This window comes from Calliopsis andreniformis, chromosome 5 (assembly GCF_051401765.1).
Source record: "Calliopsis andreniformis isolate RMS-2024a chromosome 5, iyCalAndr_principal, whole genome shotgun sequence".
Classification (NCBI taxonomy): domain Eukaryota; kingdom Metazoa; phylum Arthropoda; class Insecta; order Hymenoptera; family Andrenidae; genus Calliopsis; species Calliopsis andreniformis.
The window spans coordinates 16,479,134-16,497,387 of NC_135066.1; the positions used below are offsets into that span (position 1 = coordinate 16,479,134).

At 27.8% G+C, this 18,254-nt stretch overlaps 3 protein-coding genes across 6 annotated transcripts; 2 read left to right on the top strand and 1 right to left on the bottom strand.

Moving 5' to 3' along the window:
• The first annotated feature begins 37 nt into the window (after positions 1–37).
• On the top strand, positions 38–2,076 carry Trprs (Tryptophanyl-tRNA synthetase). The gene is made up of 3 exons (XM_076377749.1): positions 38–420; positions 625–1,562; positions 1,643–2,076. The coding sequence occupies exons 1-3, from the start codon at positions 294–296 to the stop codon at positions 1,808–1,810; spliced, it is 1,233 nt and encodes a 410-aa protein (XP_076233864.1). The 5' UTR covers positions 38–293; the 3' UTR covers positions 1,811–2,076.
• Positions 2,077–2,989: 913 nt separating this feature from the next.
• On the top strand, positions 2,990–13,392 carry LOC143179227 (protein phosphatase 1A). Of its 3 annotated transcripts, XM_076378347.1 has the most exons (6): positions 2,990–3,140; positions 3,718–4,640; positions 5,155–5,272; positions 7,297–7,408; positions 7,726–7,780; positions 13,004–13,392. In XM_076378347.1, the coding sequence occupies exons 2-6, from the start codon at positions 3,828–3,830 to the stop codon at positions 13,019–13,021; spliced, it is 1,116 nt and encodes a 371-aa protein (XP_076234462.1). In that variant the 5' UTR covers positions 2,990–3,140; positions 3,718–3,827; the 3' UTR covers positions 13,022–13,392. The 3 variants fall into 3 exon arrangements, with proteins under 3 accessions (XP_076234462.1, XP_076234460.1, XP_076234461.1); XM_076378345.1 differs by lacking the exon at positions 13,004–13,392 and having other exon boundaries at positions 7,726–8,091; XM_076378346.1 differs by lacking the exon at positions 13,004–13,392 and having other exon boundaries at positions 2,997–3,171; positions 7,726–8,091.
• A 1,785-nt stretch (positions 13,393–15,177) lies between these two features.
• Positions 15,178–18,246, bottom strand: Atg14 (autophagy related protein 14). 2 transcript variants are annotated; one of them, XM_076377732.1, is made up of 10 exons: positions 18,081–18,246; positions 17,815–18,003; positions 17,427–17,532; positions 17,238–17,319; positions 16,926–17,163; positions 16,601–16,782; positions 16,365–16,521; positions 16,063–16,239; positions 15,856–15,985; positions 15,178–15,771 (listed from the first exon to the last, which is right to left on the bottom strand). In XM_076377732.1, exons 1-10 carry the CDS (start codon positions 18,137–18,139, stop codon positions 15,607–15,609), a joined length of 1,485 nt encoding a protein of 494 aa, XP_076233847.1. In that variant the 5' UTR covers positions 18,140–18,246; the 3' UTR covers positions 15,178–15,606. The 2 variants fall into 2 exon arrangements, with proteins under 2 accessions (XP_076233847.1, XP_076233848.1); XM_076377733.1 differs by lacking the exon at positions 17,427–17,532 and having other exon boundaries at positions 17,925–18,219.
• Positions 18,247–18,254: the final 8 nt, after the last annotated feature.

Below are 18,254 nucleotides of genomic sequence, written 5' to 3' on the forward strand. Positions count from 1 at the left end.
TTTATCAACTAGGTACTAATTTATGCCATTACTATGATCACTTGAGCATTCCTACTACTATTCTTTTTTCGTTATAAAGGAACAATAAATATAATTTAAAATGAATTCAAAATGATCAAATTTCCTATCTATGCGAGCAAATGCGTGCGCAGAACATGTATCATACCGGGATCATAAAGTGACATAACCTTACAAACCGTGTGGTTGAAATTGTAGCATATGACATACATTTCGTGTGTAAATTACCATTTAATTGTGTTCAGAAATTAGAAAGAAATCGAAGTGAAAAAGAAATGGCAGCAGAACAAGTAGAAATAAACTCATTAACCCTAAACGAGACAATAAATGACGAGGATGTTGTAACACCCTGGGATGTTTCATCGAAAAACGACTCTGGAATTGACTATGACAAATTGATTAGTGAGTTCCACTATTTCATGAAAAAAAAACCTTGAGAGTTAAAGATACTTTCGTCATATTAACAAAAGCCGCTTTTATATCATAGGTTGTACATTCTTAATCACATTTTTTGAAAGTGCACTAAGTTTAAGTAACATACACCTTCAAAGATAAGTAACAGCTTGTAGATATACTTTTTCAATAGATTTCTTTTTATCATTACAGAAAAATTTGGAAGTTCAAAGATAGACGAAGAACTTTTAGCAAGATTTGAAAAAATCACAGGCAAGAAACCCCATCATTTCCTTAGAAGAGGAATATTTTTCTCGCATCGAGATATGCACACAGTTTTAACTTTATACGAGCAAGGAAAACCTTTCTATCTTTATACAGGCAGAGGACCTAGTTCTGATTCTATACATTTAGGACATCTCATACCATTTTTGTTTTGTAAATGGTTGCAAGATGTGTTTCAAGTACCATTAGTCATACAATTGACTGATGATGAAAAAGCAATATGGAAGAATTTAAAAATAGAGGATGCAATTAAACTGGCCTACAATAATGCAAAAGACATTATTGCTATTGGATTTAAACCAGAGAATACATTCATTTTCTCAAATTTGGAGCATATAGGAACTAATCCATCATTTTACCAAAATATGATTAGAATACAAAAATGTGTTACATTCAATCAAGTAAAAGGTATCTTTGGATTTGGAGACAGTGATCCAGTAGCAAAAATCGCATTTCCGCCTACTCAAGCTGCTCCAGCAATTTCTAGCACTTTTCCTTTCATTTTCAAGAATGCAAAAGTACAGTGTTTGATACCTTGTGCGATTGATCAGGATCCTTATTTTCGAATGACCAGAGATATTGCGCCAAGAATTGGATATCCAAAACCAGCCTTAATGCATTCCATATTCTTCCCGGCTTTGCAAGGCCCCAAAACAAAAATGTCTGCCAGCAGTGATAACAGTGCAATATTCTTGACAGACACTGCAAAGCAGATAAAAAACAAAGTTAACAAATATGCATTCTCAGGAGGGCAAGCTACTATTGAAGAACATAGACAATTAGGAGGCAATTGTGATGTTGATGTATCATATCAGTGGTTAAGATTTTTCTTAGAAGATGACGAAAAATTAGAACAACTTAGAAAAGTAAGTCAAATTCAAAATACAAATGCAATTTATCTTAATCCTGAAAGGACAATTGCAAATAATAAATCATGAATTTTCAGGGTTACACTAGTGGAGAAATTTTAACTGGAGAACTTAAAAAAGAATTAATAAATGTTTTGCAACCTCTAGTGGCTACACATCAAGCTATTAGAAGCAAACTAACAGATGACATTGTTAAACAGTATATGGTTCCTAGAGATCTTGGTTTTGTAATAAACACAAAGTAGATACATAAAAAGTAATTGTTATGCACATGAAGCACAATTTCGCAGAAACTGTTTTGCCAGTCATTTATTTAATTTTATTTATTTTAGCAAAATAAAAACAATTTTTTTATTAAAAAATTTATTTTTTGAAATTTGATGGTGAAAGATTAAATTGCTTTTCTAAAAATATGTAATTTATATTTATATTCGCATTCCTAGCTATTTTTTAAAAAAGTAAGATATATTATTCATTTTTGTAAAAATATGCAGTTTGATCTTATATTGTACTATACCTGTATGATTACCCCTTTAATTTAACTATTTATAAAATTAAATCTATTCTAAAGGCGTACTACTACAAAAAAAGTAGAAGCATAATAAAAAATATTTATTTTTTAAAACGTTTTCTCTTCGTCTACAAAAAATGTATTGAATTATTCAATTTAAAAAAACATCGATTTAAAATAATTGTGATACGTACTATAAGAATAATAAATACAGTATTTCTTATCTCATTTTTTAATTTTGTCAACCTCGCATAATGAGATAAAAGTACTTAAAAAGTGCGTTTTATTACCCGGAATTTTAATCTTTGAAATGTAAAATTATTACATGCAAACAATTTACGAAATTATATATATTATGTATATTCTTTAAACAATGCAGAAACCTATATAATTTCTAGTAATTAAAATTCAAAATTTCCAATATGAAAACCAGAAATTTAAAATTGTATTTAATTTGAAATTGTAATTTATGTAACACAAAATTTACTACGAAACTATCCTTATCGTTTATAACAAAAAATAATTTAAGTTATGATTATAAAATGTATACATTCAACAATATTATTAAGAAGATGAAGAAGAATTCATTAAAGCAAGTATTAAATGCGTATGCTTACAAGATTTCGAAATTCAAACTAGCTGAATTGACCGATTAGAGTGATATTGATAAACGCGGCAATCAACGACGACACAATTTATCTTCGACAAAAACTTGGTGTTTTTGTTTATACGGTTTTTTTCATGAGAGTTAATTCCAGTATCGCGTGCGAGTTAATTTTACTTCAAAATTCTATATGATTGCCCAGGCTTGAGCGGAAATCGTAGGCATTTGATTGGCGGATCATGACGCCACGAACCTGTGCTATTAATAACTGAACGCATGCGCAGAAAATTGCCTAGTGTATATCCGCCATTCATGCAAGTCGATTTCGTTGGGTTCTGTGTGTTGAGCCTAGTAAAGGAACATGGTGATAGTGATATGAAACAATTCTATTAGCAATACTACAATCTACGCATATATATTTTACCGAAGTAACGATGATATTTGGTCACGATCTCCCTACGTAAGTTCCGCGAGAAAATTTGCAGACCGAGGTATAAACTATTTTAGTCGCGAAATTTGGCACTGCCAAATAGAGTTTCTCATTAGAATCCGATATACCTTATTTTTTACCCATGAATTTGATTAATTCGCAACATCGACAAAGTTTCTATCAAAATTCGATAGCGAACGTGAGATCGCATGCACTTTGAACATTTCCAATTTAAACGAATGTTAACATATCCTGTCCGAAATGTTCACACTTCGGAAGTTATCTCGTACGTTACGTTCGGCATTAGAGCTGTTATGTTCTAATTGTCTTTTTTCCCCCTCTTGTACTAAATTCGTAATTATAACGCGAAACAATTCCACGATGGAGCCGCTTCGCGCAACGATTATCGGAACTGTAAATTTTTAAGTAATGTCGTAATGCATCGAGCAAATCTAGTATTGTTGTTTCTCTCTTGATTTATGTGCTTATATCATCAGAATTCAGAAGATAGTCGATGCACTTATAACACGCGTTATATTGCTTTTGATTTCAGTCATGTATAAAAAGTGAATGTTTTTTTAGTCTCTCTGTATTCTTATAATTTTAGGTAAAACTTAAGAAAGTGTTATTTGAATAATTGGTAGAAAAGATGCTGATCAAATAATATTTAAAGAAGCAAATTAATCGAGCTGACGCAACAAAAATTTAATAAATACTATGGGGACACTTTTGGACACTCCGAAAACAGACAAATATAATGAACATGGTGCTGGCAATGGACTACGTTATGGTGTTGCCAGCATGCAAGGATGGAGAATGGAAATGGAAGATGCTCATACAGCAATAACCGGTTTAAAAGGCGGTCTATCGGATTGGAGCTACTTTGCAGTATTTGATGGGCATGCAGGTGCATTAGTATCGGAGCATAGTGCAGAACACTTACTAGAGTGTATAATGCAAACAGAAGAGTTTAAAGCGGAAGATGTTATTAACGGAATTCATTCTGGTTTCCTCCGATTCGACGATGAAATGAGAGATTTGCCCCAAATGAGCTCTGGTACAGATAAATCGGGTTCTACAGCTGTTTGTGCATTTATATCTCCAAGGAATATATATATTGCCAATTGTGGCGATTCTCGAGCTGTACTATGTCGAGCAGGGGACCCAGTTTTTTCAACACGAGACCACAAACCTGGTTTACCTGCTGAAAAAGAAAGAATTCAAAATGCTGGTGGTAGTGTAATGGTTCAGAGAGTTAACGGAGCTCTAGCTGTGTCTCGGGCACTGGGAGACTATGAGTACAAAAATTTAAAAGATCGAGGTCCCTGTGAACAGTTAGTGTCCCCAGAACCAGAAATATTTGTGCGAGATAGAGACGATGAACACGATGAATTTCTAGTTTTAGCATGTGATGGTATTTGGGATGTAATGAATAATGAAGAACTATGTAATTTTATACATTCAAGGCTGCTGCTTACAGATGACTTAGAAGCAGTTACGAACCAGGTTATAGACACCTGTCTCTACAAGGTAATGGTGTCTAAAGCTTTTTGCATATGTATTATAATGAGCTTCTTATTGCTATTTTAAAAAATGTGGTCATTTTAATATTAAAGATGATTAATTAGAGGTTTAAATAATAAAAATAAGTAACATTTATAGTTTTTAAATCTTTTTACTTGTTTTAATGTCCAATTTTCAAGGATAATTAACTATACAATCAAGTATTTATAAATATTTTACATATCGCAAGACTCTTAGGTATTATATACTGATAATACAAGTGATTATTACATTCTAAACTGTAGATAACATTGTGTTTCTATCTATTATTTTGTGGTTTTATCTTTAAGTCACTAAGTTTATTGTGTCTTTCATTTTAACTGTGAATTATATAGATAGTTACTAATACTTATTTACACATCTAATAACTAAAGTTAAATTTTGAAAAAATTGCAACTGAATCCAAAATCTTTTTATATTCAACAGAAGATACAAACTTTTTATATTGAAATATTTATTATAAATGAATTCTCTGTTGCAGGGTAGCAGAGACAACATGAGTATAGTTTTGATAACGTTTCCTGCTGCTCCAAAACTGAGCCCAGAAGCACAGAAAAAGGAAGCTGAGCTGGAAATGGCCATTGAAAGGAGAATTAAAGGTTCATTAACATTTCCATATTCACATCAATTATATTCTCTCTGCTGTTGTATTAATACAAGGTCACAATATCACTCACGTACTTGACATTCTGACAGTTCTTAAATACGGAACAGCACATAATACGATCATTCAATAATGAAATTTTAGTACAAGCAAATACAACCTTTATGATAACATTAAATGAGTACAAAAAAGAAGATTTACATTTCTTAAAAATTAAGAATCAAATATATACAATTATTTTTCTCCTTAACAGCAACAATATCTTATTTTGAGTACAAATCTAACGTGTATACAGTCTTTAACTCTTGAAGTTAAAGAACATAAGATTTTGATCTTTTTGATGTTTTAATATTACCTAGAGTATAATTATATTTATACTTATTACAACTTAATGATTCATTGCCCATTACACGTTGTTGCATTATATGAACATATAATGAAAAATGTTTTATTAGTCTTTGTTATATAAAGATCTGTTTAAATATTTATTCAATAGTTTATTTTAGTAGTCAAAAATTTTAAAAACTTGACATTTATAAAGTTGTAGATGTGTAAACTATCACACATAATTATATGTTTCAATGTATGAAACTCTTGGAATTTTTGAAATTACTAATTTAGTGAATGAAATATCATAAAAGTACGGTATACACAAATAGTTATAAAAATTGTATATAATACGATTGAAATAGTAGATAAATTCCAATTTCGTATATTTTATGTTATCATTAATCGTATTTGTGCAATATCATAGTTCTTTGCCATCACTATAATCTTTGAAGTAAAACTTCTAAGATTTCTACAATTCACCAAAATATATTTTTCTTTCTTTTTTTCATTTTTGTAGTCTATGTGTGATTGTTGATTTATACAAAAGTATAAGACAAGAATGTCTTAAAATTTGTTAGAAATATTTGTTTAAAATAATTTAATGGAGTGTTTAATCAGTGAACTTCAAATATTTGTAGAGCAGAGAAATATTTAACAGTTTCTGTTAATACTCACCAAACTAGTATTAAAGTACCTATTATGTACATTTGTCAAGTATTATACCAAAATATCCTATGAGTACAAATTTTAGTAAATTACTATATTAGAGTAGCAATAACTGTGATTCTAATTTAAGATCCTAGAGAATTAGAAAATTATAAATATATTAATGGTTATTTATACTTAATGTTAGTATTTTTTGCTGTCATATTGTAATATTATTTTATCTCTCATTAAACTTTTTATAACACCTAGAATTATTCTTACTTAAAAATGCATTCCACCCTTGGAGTTGGTATTTTTAAAAAGATTGTTGTAAGTAAAATTTTTTTATTACAAAGTTGTTTGTTCCTCTTTTTTAAAGCTATTAAACGATGTCACAGGTAGGTAAATGTCTTTTTATGAAAGTACAGGAATATCTTTCTTGCTACATTTTTCCTTTTTTTTCAATAACACATTTCTTATGGAGGAACATTCCAACAGTCATATTATTTTGTAATATAGTACAATTCCAGAGGTGGATGACTTCAGAATAAAAATTATGAATATTCAGAAATAAATCAAGACAATAATGTATCTACTTAAGACAGGATTTCATTTATAGGTTTTCCATAAGAAATGTATTGAAGCATTCCAGTCCTAAGTAGATGCATGTAATTGTAGTTACTTTATGTTTATTTTTTTCATTTCACAGTGATCTATTAAAAGTTACTAAATGTATAAATAAATTTTTTGTAAGAAAAATGAAATCCTAAATATTGTAAAGATATATTTTTGAGTTCTTTAAAAATAATAGTTAGAATTGAAATATCTACTTAATTTATTGAATGATATTAAACAAATATTTGCAAACAATATTTGCTACATTATTTTATATATAGCACAAACATAATAGTATCTGCACAGTGCACATACTAATAATAATAATAGAAAACTTTTATAAGCAACTTAATTATATGTAATGTTATTCTAAATTATAAATGATTATCACAGGTTCAGAAACTAACATTTCTTTCATTTTATTTGTAGAAATAGTTGCCGAGCAAGAGGGCAACGACGAATTCGATTTTCTGCAGGTACTACAAATTCTTGTGGATGAAGAGTTTCCCAATCTGCCTCCTGGTGGTGGTCTTTCAGCCAAGTAAGCATATTTACAAATATTACAATTTTTATTTAATAATAACATAAACATATTCTTGTTTTATTAAAATTATATTAAAGGTTAACATTCCTAAAACTCAAGGACCTCAGACAAACATATTATCATTTTTGGCATGATTCCAAAGCTTAAGCTTCCTCTCTAAAATTTATTTTAAAAAAGTACTTTTCACAAAATATTTCAGTAAAAATATTTTTAAATATCTTACAGTACTAATGCAAAAAAAAAGCTAATTTATAAATTCGTAATGTTTATAATTTTCAATTATAATGTATATATATTTGTTTTTTTTTTTCTAGGCAAGCTTTCATTGGACAAGTGTTTCAAGAAGTATGTCCCAGCCGAGCGGATAGTGTAAGTCTTGGATACGATTTCCCTTTGACGGATGACTAACCCTTGATCTTTTTCTATACTGCATCAAGTGTACAACTATAATCATTAGACATGTTCCATAATCATATAATGATGCAGATGCTATCAGAAATATTTTTATTTTATTGATCCCTCCTGGTGTAAAAAGATTCGTTTTAAAATTGTAAGAAAAGTACACTGGTATATTATGAACTAAGTCTTATCTAAAATAAATCTGCCATTAAACATGTGCAGATCATAAATTCTTGCAGTACGTTATTGTTGGCAAAAATAAATTAGAGTTTAAAAACACATTTAAAGATCGTAAAATATTATACATTTACCCAGTTAGAAAAATAAGTGCACAGTTTATTTTCCAAATTTCATATACTCGATAATGGTAAATATTAATTTTATTTTTCGGGTTATTTACTACGAGAAAAGACTTTAAATATTGAGGGAAAATGTCTCGAAATGCAGGGTTATTTGATTAAAAGTAAATACGTTAAAAAGTTTTATAGCAATCATTTTCATAATACTTAATATTCATTATTATTAAGCATTCATTTTTGTTATCAGTTACTATTATTTAGTTTACAGTGCAAGTAACATAAAAAATTAGAGATACAAATAGGTACAATAAGTCTTTGTCGCCTCTTTCCCTTTATTTTAAAGAGGTATTATAAAGCAGATAAGTTGAAAAATATTGATATTCCACAACATTGACTATAACTATATCTGAATACATTGCATGGCATAATTTGAATGAATGCAAAAATAAACTCATAGTACATCCTCCAGCTGATTCCAATTGCTATTGGTATTGGTGGTTTTCATAATTATCACTATCTATCTATTGTTGGATTTTATAAATTCTTCGTCCAAGGAGTGAAAAAAATGTTTATATTGCAGTTATTATGAGCAGAGGATTTAGAGGTATTCTACTGAGAATAATAAATATAGATATATGCCTATATATTCTATGGAAAACTAGATAATGTGAGAAACTAATTCATATCATGTTTATTTACTATAATGAAACATATATATCGAAATAAATTTTAAACTTTTTATTTTTAAATTATTTTAAATTAATTACATTTTTATACTGTGGTTTTCATTTATATAAATTTTTAATATAGAAAAATTAAATACATCCTTTAATGCTTATAAGGAGTAATTTATTTGTAAAGTAATATTATTTTTTATAAGTCTAAGATATTTCACAAATCTAGATTTTCATTACAATAAATACTTAGTAGAATATTTATATTACATCCTCTTGCTATGTTGATAAAGAGTGCATAATATTACTATATATAATTATATATTTTTGTAGCTCTAGAGAACTTGCGCTCAGAATATTTACTTCTTAGATCAGTTTTTCATGCTCTTCCCTCAAAAATTTTGAGTATACTTACAAACAACTAGTTGTTCTATGTTTTGAAAAATCTCAAATTTTTTTCATATACAAGAAGAGTAGAAAAACTGATCATTTAGTTTTAGAAATACCAATGCTGTGTATATACATAAAAGTTGTGTCGAGAAAATTGTGTATTAATATTTGGTTCAAATCATTTTTAAAATTGAAAAGTAGGAATAAAATAAGGAGGCCTTGATTTTAGTTTCTTAAGGCAAAATTGTATTTTACATTAGAGTACTTGTATTTCAGTTATCAAAATAATTGATTTTGAAATCAAATTATTTAATTAATAAATCTCATCAAGTTTAAAATTTTGTAATTAAATGAAGAGTGTATCATTAGAAAATTCAATATAAAATATTACATAAATTATGTTGTATGTAAAACAAAAAAGCAAATAAAAATCACGGAAACGGATTTTAATAATCAGCACGTATTATATATAACTAATCGAGGACAAGTAAGTATTGTATGATATTAGAATACCACGTTATTAGATTCCACGAATATAGACTTAATCAGTTAATGAAACAACATATATCAGGTAATCATATTTGTTATTTTATCTTCTTTATGTGATTGATTTTGTACCCTTCCAATATTTCCTGTATGACATGGAAACTATGTGTCAAGGCCATCCTCAAACATAAAATGTTAGCGTACATATACCAAAGTATATATTACCGTTCCTGGTTAAAAAGATGTCCTGAAATTAACTAAAGTTAACAATCTATTCTCTTTCTAAGTGATATATTAAAATAAATAAAACCATGCATAGAGTTATCTCCTCTATTTTTACTAATAACGGATTATGGAGTATATAAAAGTAGTAATATATTTTACTGGTATTTTAAAGAATTTGCATTACAGGTTTTGGTCATATACAAATTTTCTTTTTATACATTTTTGTGAGACATTAGCTTTCACAAATGTTACAGTAAATTTGTGTCATAATCTTAAAAATAACGAGTAACTGAGGATAATAATTGTAAAATGTAGCTGAATAATATGTAGTTAATCAACGTACTTTATTTATCAATCACTTATACTCTTAAAGTATATTTGTAACTAAAATTCCAAGTTCATGTGCTACAACATTATCATTAACAAAATACCTGTGTACTTTCAATTGAGAAGTAAACTATTTTATTTTGATACATAAAATATCAAAATTTTACTACCAATTTTTAAGTTTTATATACAGTTGAAAGTTTAGATAATACAGATGTAATAACGATGTTACTAATGTTCATAATAGTAATGACTGCGTTCATGATAATCCAAAGTGCATTTTTAATTGTGGCTTTTATTACTTTTCAATGATATCATTTTTTACTTATAGTCCTGTTCTGCAAATGAAGAGAGATTTAATCAATTTTTTGAATTTCAAAAAAGGGATAACATTTAATATTTATTCTGTACTTAATGTAATTGATATAATAGTGTTATACAGAAGAGGACTATTAGCTATAAATATATACATAAAATATATGCATCTATAAAATTGAAATTTTTTTTTTTCTCTTGTATATAATTTTATGTACTTTTCGTATTTAATTTTATTTTCGAAATATTTCCTGGAATATGGTTACACAATTTAAACAATTTCAATATTTATTTAAGAGATCAGTATTTCGTAAATATTATATGGTGTGTAAAATGGGTATGGGCAAATTTTTTTAATATATGTACCTGACTTATCTTCGTAATAATTGTTAATTGTTTTTGATATCCAAGATTGATAGGCAAAATTAAAATATTTAATAATTTTGCCTTTTTTATATTAATATTTTAAATCAGTGCTATTACTATTCCTTACCTAGCTTTTAAACTCACTGAAATTCAAGGAAAAGAAATGTTTTTTACAAATGTGACTGATTTCTTTGATAATGCAATATAATTCCCTTACATCTTGTTTTTATTTCTTAGATTACATTTCGACAATACTTACATCCTTTCCTGCAATCCAAGTTGTTGAATTCTTCAGTCACTGATCTCAATAACAACTGTTAGTATCCCAATATGCATATTTTACCTAAATTCTTTTGCAAAATAAGAACATACCATTACAAAACAGAATTAGTATACTTTGGTTTTCTATTTCGATAATTACATTTAAAATTGTTTCAGTCTATATACAAACAATATTTGCTCTTTGTATTTTAATTTTGGCAACATTTATGTAAATCAATGGTATATTCACTATTGTGTTTCATTAATAGAAGTGAAATATATTCAAAATCTTGTACATTTCATCTGATTTCAAAGGAACATATTTTTATTATCTTATATATTTGTGTATATATAAATAAAGGAAATCCTATCCTTATCTTTCTTTGCTAATAATATTTCTTTTTAATATTTACAGTGTATGTAATGCATCATACAATAATTCTGGAATGTGACATGCTTTATATTGTGTGAAATTACTTGTTTTATTTACCAGTGCATCATAAGATCTTAACTGTTTTATCATGATTCGTTAATTTAACATATCATATTGTGGCAACAGTACAAACATTTTATTTACTTGTTTACTAACAAAAATATCTTAATATTTCTTTAGTATTATATATACATGTACATGCATTAAATAATATATACATATAATAAAAACAGTTAAGGTCTTATGATTATATATTTTGTACTAAAACTTTTAATGTCTTGAATCCAGCATAAGACAAAGAATAATATATTGCTACAATACATAGATTTGTCTATTTGATATTTATCCATATTATTGTATATAGTATACATAATTAAAAAGATATTTCATGAATGTAATTGTTGTTTTCATAAGAAAATGTCTTATTTGCGATATTTTAATTTTATTATCTTGCAAAATTTCTTATAGATACTTAAACAAATAATATATTTTTTCTGTTACGCTTTTAGTAATTGTTTTTTTCTGTGTCTTATATTGCACTTTTTTTTTTAAACGTGATAGTGCTTTAAATGCAGCTATTTTTCATTTTATTTAATGTTGCAATTACTTCTTAGTTTATGTTTAGTTCAATACAGAAGAATATTGTTTGGAAATTTTCATAATACAAATAGATATAGATTTTGAATATTGAATCACTTATTACTCCAAACAATATTTTTATTGTTATTTACACACTACTATTTTCTATTGCATTGCAATTATTATTTTTGCATTATAGAATGTAATGATGATTTGTTTTATATTTTATACCAACAACCAAAATCTTCTAAATTTTTTCTCTTTAAGACATTCCTATAATATTCAATAAATGTTGAATAAGCAATATTTAATAGTAGTCACGAAATTAATACTATTAACTAAGTATAGAAAGATTAAAGAAACGTTTCGACGAAATATTACATTACATTTAATTATTTCAATATCATATTATATAGTATCAAAATGAATAAAAGACATATTTATTAATACTTAAAGATAATTAACTTTGTTGATATTCAATAAGTGAAATTAACATTCAATAATCAATCGCTAAGTAGTGTAAGTATGTAATGCAGTTTTTGTTTTAAACCAGTAGAATCAATGGTTTTGTATATTACGTGTGTCTTGTATTCAATACTTAATTTGCATTGAAAAGACTCTTTCAAAAACAAAATATAAGGAAATTGCATATTGAAAAATTAATAATACCCACTTTATACTGTTAACAATTCTAGTACAAATATGTACATTATTCGTATTAGGCATTCCAGAAATGCCTAGGAGCACTCCTCTTTTTTTAATCACTATTTTAATATAAATTCTATACAGATGTATGTGTAGACATAAATTAAAATATTATATGATGATATGTTTACAGAATTCACAAGCCAGTTAGTGTACACAATATGTATACAATTTGATACATGTGGTATACAATAAATTGGTATACAGTAAAGTGAAATATCAACCAGCAAGAACAAGACAGGAATCCTACATGAACAAAGACTATATGGAATGGTAATTGAATAATATTATTAGCATATTTTGTTGTTATTAGTCAAATGATACTGAAAATCATATTGCACCTTAATATCAAACTTAACAATGAAATTTGTTGTACAGAGAAACATTTTGCTTCTAAGTAAGAGTAAAAAATCTGATCAAGTTCTCTATAGCAATATATTAAAGATTTTTACTTTGAAAATATAGGTAATGTTATATGTTATTATCTTACTATTCAATAAATATTTATCAAACATACTTTGTTCTTTTCCCATCATTTACATCATTAATAAATGTAAAAGACATTGCTGATTATCTTTAAATTAAGAAACACAAGTCAGTTGGTAAAAAACAGATTCTAATTTATTCAAGATATCACATTGAAACTTTGTTTAGGTAAAACATAGCCATTTTACATAATATATAAACTGTATACTATTAATTTATATGTACATTACTTAGTATTTTAACTAAAAATATTTTGTATACACTTTCGTAAATGTATTAAAGTGCATTATTTTAAGTAGAGCACATCAAATCTAATGTGCCATTGAATTCTTTTAATGTAATAATTATATCAACTGCAATTACGTCAAAATATACCTATTAAATAATATTTACAAATTTGTGCTGATTTTCTTAGAAATTTTAATTTATATTTAACATTACGTATTACGATTTAATTTTTATCGCATAAAATCATTTTGTCCGTAAATTTTATAGAACACTATATTTTTCGAAAAACGATCTTATGTAAAATTATTTAATGAAATACAACTACGCATAATTTCGCTTATTTAAATAGCAAATACTTTTTCTTTTCGTTTTATCATGTTTGCAACTTAACAATTTAAGAAATAGTTTGATTTAATAAATTTTCATTATAATTTTTCATATGCAAAAAAACGCATTTTTAATCTTACTATAAATTATCGTTATAATTATGTTGTATTTAACTACCAGAATTACAATATTCATTCTCTATTGTGTGATTATGTGGAATTAATGATTAACATTTGTTAACTATGAACAGTTAACTTTTAACTTTTTTGTAATATGTGCATTACGAACACAATACATAATGAATAAAATAAAGAACACTTCATTCCTATGTAGTATCATACATACTAAATATTGAATCACTTTAAATGTAACAAAAAAATCGATATCCTTGTGATAATTACCTTTTATGGTGCGAGTATATTATATTCATATATTCGTGCACTAAAAAGAACGTACATGCTATCTATTTACTCTTTATCAAATTTTCATAACATAGCTTCAACAACATTTCAAATACAAAATTCATTGTGATGACATAGGTATTATTCTTAGCTTTAATTTCGTATGATTCATAGTGATTAACATGATACAACCTCTTTTTATATTTATGTTGTATATTGTCAGGTATGAAGTGTTTCACAGGTCTTACTTCTATGATATACAATCCAAAATATTCATGAAACATGAAATGGTCATATCGACACAAACACAATAACATTTTTAAGACGCCGTTCCTGTGTAAGAAACATCCAGCTCTTGTAAAAATATATTAAGATAAGTAGTCTTTAAGTAGCAAGTTTCGTGTTTCTTGATTTGTCTGATTACATTATATAAGAAAACAAAATAATATTATTGTGAGCCTTAAAACTTTTTGTGTTAAAACTGCTGATAACTTAAAAATACACAGATATTGCATTACAAACATAATGATATTCGATTAAAAAAAGAAAAGAACATTTTATATGTATGTTAATAAATACATAATCACACAAAGTGTAGTGAGCATAAAAATGGCAGTCATTTTAAACTCACGTCTTATCATAAAATAATATTTACGAGTAAATAATGAAAATGTAGAGTATCAAGTATTAAATAGACGCTTGTATATTGAAAAATTTGTACCAAAGAATTATGACTTTTAATATTATTACATGTGTACTCAAAACATATGGAACTATAGTACAAGTAACAGCACAAATCAATATATTACACAAATGGTTTATAATAAATTAATTGTTAGTTTTTGTAAAATCGTTCATAGCGGAACTGAACTATTTCATTGTTGTATACGAATTAATACGTTCATATATATATTCATATATATATACATATTCTTCATATTCATATATATATATTTATATATATACTATACTATATTAGAGAGCAAACGATCAGACATCACAAAATCAAGCAGCATATTTCTACTCACGCAACAATTTCTTCCCTGAGCTTGTCAGTGATCTCTCGAGTTCTTATGTTTGAAGTAAGAATTGGTAGTGAAACATAGAGAAATATTTGATCCAGCAATATCTGATTGCTTGCTCCCTACTATATGCTTTTAGACACCCACCTCCTTTAATACAATATTTCGCACGTTTTAAAGCGTTGTTAATGTTTATGTCTTTTCGTACATATGTAAAGACATATGTAGTTGAAATTTGTATAAAAAGAAGTATATTAATTGAATAGAATAGTCTATTTGTTAGTCGTCCATCCACGCCATATGGAGGCTATACTTGCTGCAGCACTTGTAACTAAACCACCAGCAACACTCTGATTCACTTGCATACTAGAAGATTGCTGACTAATCATTGCACCAGGGATAGGGACTACCATTTCAGGGCAAGCAACATTTGGTACCTATAAAAAAAAATAATTCATATGAAATATAATCTCAAAGATTAATAAATGTTACTCTTTTAATAAAAAAAAGTGAAGACTCACAGCTTCCCATTCCCAATTAAAAGCATCTTCCTCCTCGTCAGAAGCAGAATCGTCACTATTTTCTAAATCTGGAACTAATTGACTGTGCAATTGTGCTACAATATTTGGGTCAACTTCCATGGGGCCAATTCTATTTTTTACAATGTACAAATGATTATACAAGTGACTACCCCTTATTAATATTAAATTAACATTACTCATACTCACCTTCCAAGATCACTGATTTCAGTATTGAGCAAGTGCATCAGATTTTGTAAAGTATGCATTGGATGTAAAACTGCAATGTTTGTGTTTTGTGTGAAACATAAATGTAATACGTTACTATTGAGCCTTGCTACTTTCCTTGCAAACTTTTGATCTGACATTTCATTCCCACAAAATTCTCTGGAAAAATTGTATTCAAAAATATAAATAATAACACTCTTCTCTATTCTTACTGTAAATTATAGACAAACGAGATAATATTAATTATTTTCAATACTTAAAATAAAGAAATATTTATCACATACCCATAAGCAAGTTTATAGGGTAGTCTTACGTTAACATAATAGGCAATAATATTAACCAATTGTGTAGCATAAGTTAAAGCAGCACTGATATTATATGCAGGATTGTGCATCGCAGTTTCTTTATTTGCACCTGGTACACCATCTTTGTTTGCTGCCACTGAAGAAATGGATTAATATTTATATGAAATTATTCCTTAAAATACAGTCAGCCAACAACCATAATATAATATGTGTACCCCATAAAGAATAAGCACTATAATCGCCGTTTCCTGGTAAAGTTGGAGCAACTATGCGATGTTGAACTTCTAAAGCATTTTCTGTATCATTAATCCATCTACCTCTGACATATGATGTTCCAGATGCATCTGCCAATGCACAAGTTACATCTGAACTAGTATCTTCCTCACTGCTGCACAAGCTATAAAAGAAACAAATCTTATTGGGAACATGCTCTAACGAAAGATGTATTTTTTTACAAAAACAAGTAGAAAAATATTTAATCTCTTATCGTGCACTTTAATGAGATGTATAATTTATTACACAAATGATACAGATTATTACCTTCTATTAGGTTGAATTTTAGATAATGGAAAAATATATTGAATCAATTGTTTTGCAGCAGTTCTGATGACTTTTTTTAACTGTTGCCTTTTTCTATCTACTGCCTCTTTTTGTTTCTCTTGTTTTGTTTTCAAACCAGCAACATACCGATGTAATTTTTCTACTCGTTCTTCATGTCTAGGTAATCTAAGTGCTAACTGAGAATTTACATCTTTGAGAACATTCAAACGTTGATTACCTGTGTATCATTAATATCATATGAATATAACAATCTCTTAAATATACCATAACTACATTTAAAGCAAAGTATACCTCTGTTTATACTCTGCCTGGTTTCATTCACCAATGATTGGAGAAGCTTAACTCTTTCTTTACAGGTATTTATATCACATATCTACAAATACCAAAAATCACAAATATAAAGATATTACATAAAAACTTCAAGTGTAATATTTCTTCTAATACCAATTAATTCTAAGGCATTTAATTACTAAAAAATACCAATTTATCCCGTTGTTTATGTTTTTCGAGAGCCTTCACACATTTTTCTTCCAACTGAGCTCTAGCAGCCTTCAGCCGTAAAAGTCGCAATTGTTTATCTGCAAATCTGTTAAAAAAATTGGTCACAAAAAAAATTGAATTTTTCAGAAACGAATCCTACTTGCAAATAAAATCAATGTTAAATTATTATCGATACACTGTTCAACTGTTGAAAATTGTATTAGTAAATCCTCGCGATAAATAGTTATTTACGTCTGAATGAAAAATGAATTTATCTTCACACTTATCGCTCGAGGAAAGTATTACGAAGATGCTCGATACAGAACGGAACTTTAATATAGAAAAAATAAATGAACACTGATCACGTAAATTGCAAGTATATATTTACCGTTCAGAATAAACAGAAGTTGAATGGATAAAATCACCATTTTGGACGCACTGTCGACAGTGAAAAATTCGACGGCTATTATGGCACAGCGGGCACTTCAATAAACTCACGCTTAAACGGCTCGATACGTCTTCCAGCTCTGACGAAAGCTGAAAATCTGCAGGTGCTGTACAGGATCCATCGGAACTGCTTGTCGCCATAACCAAGAACAAGAACAATAGGCTCTCGTCTGTCTGTTGTCACTCATCAGCTGATCTGATATTTACTTGCGATCTCCCGCCACCCCGTACGCGATATCCTCCTTATCGCGTACCTTCACTTTCATATTCGTTCGTTCCGCACACGAACGACTCAGTTTCACAGAACATTTCCGTCTAATTCGACGAGTAATCGTTGAATTATGGAAAAAACAAACTTAAATCTTAGCTTACGTATCTCAT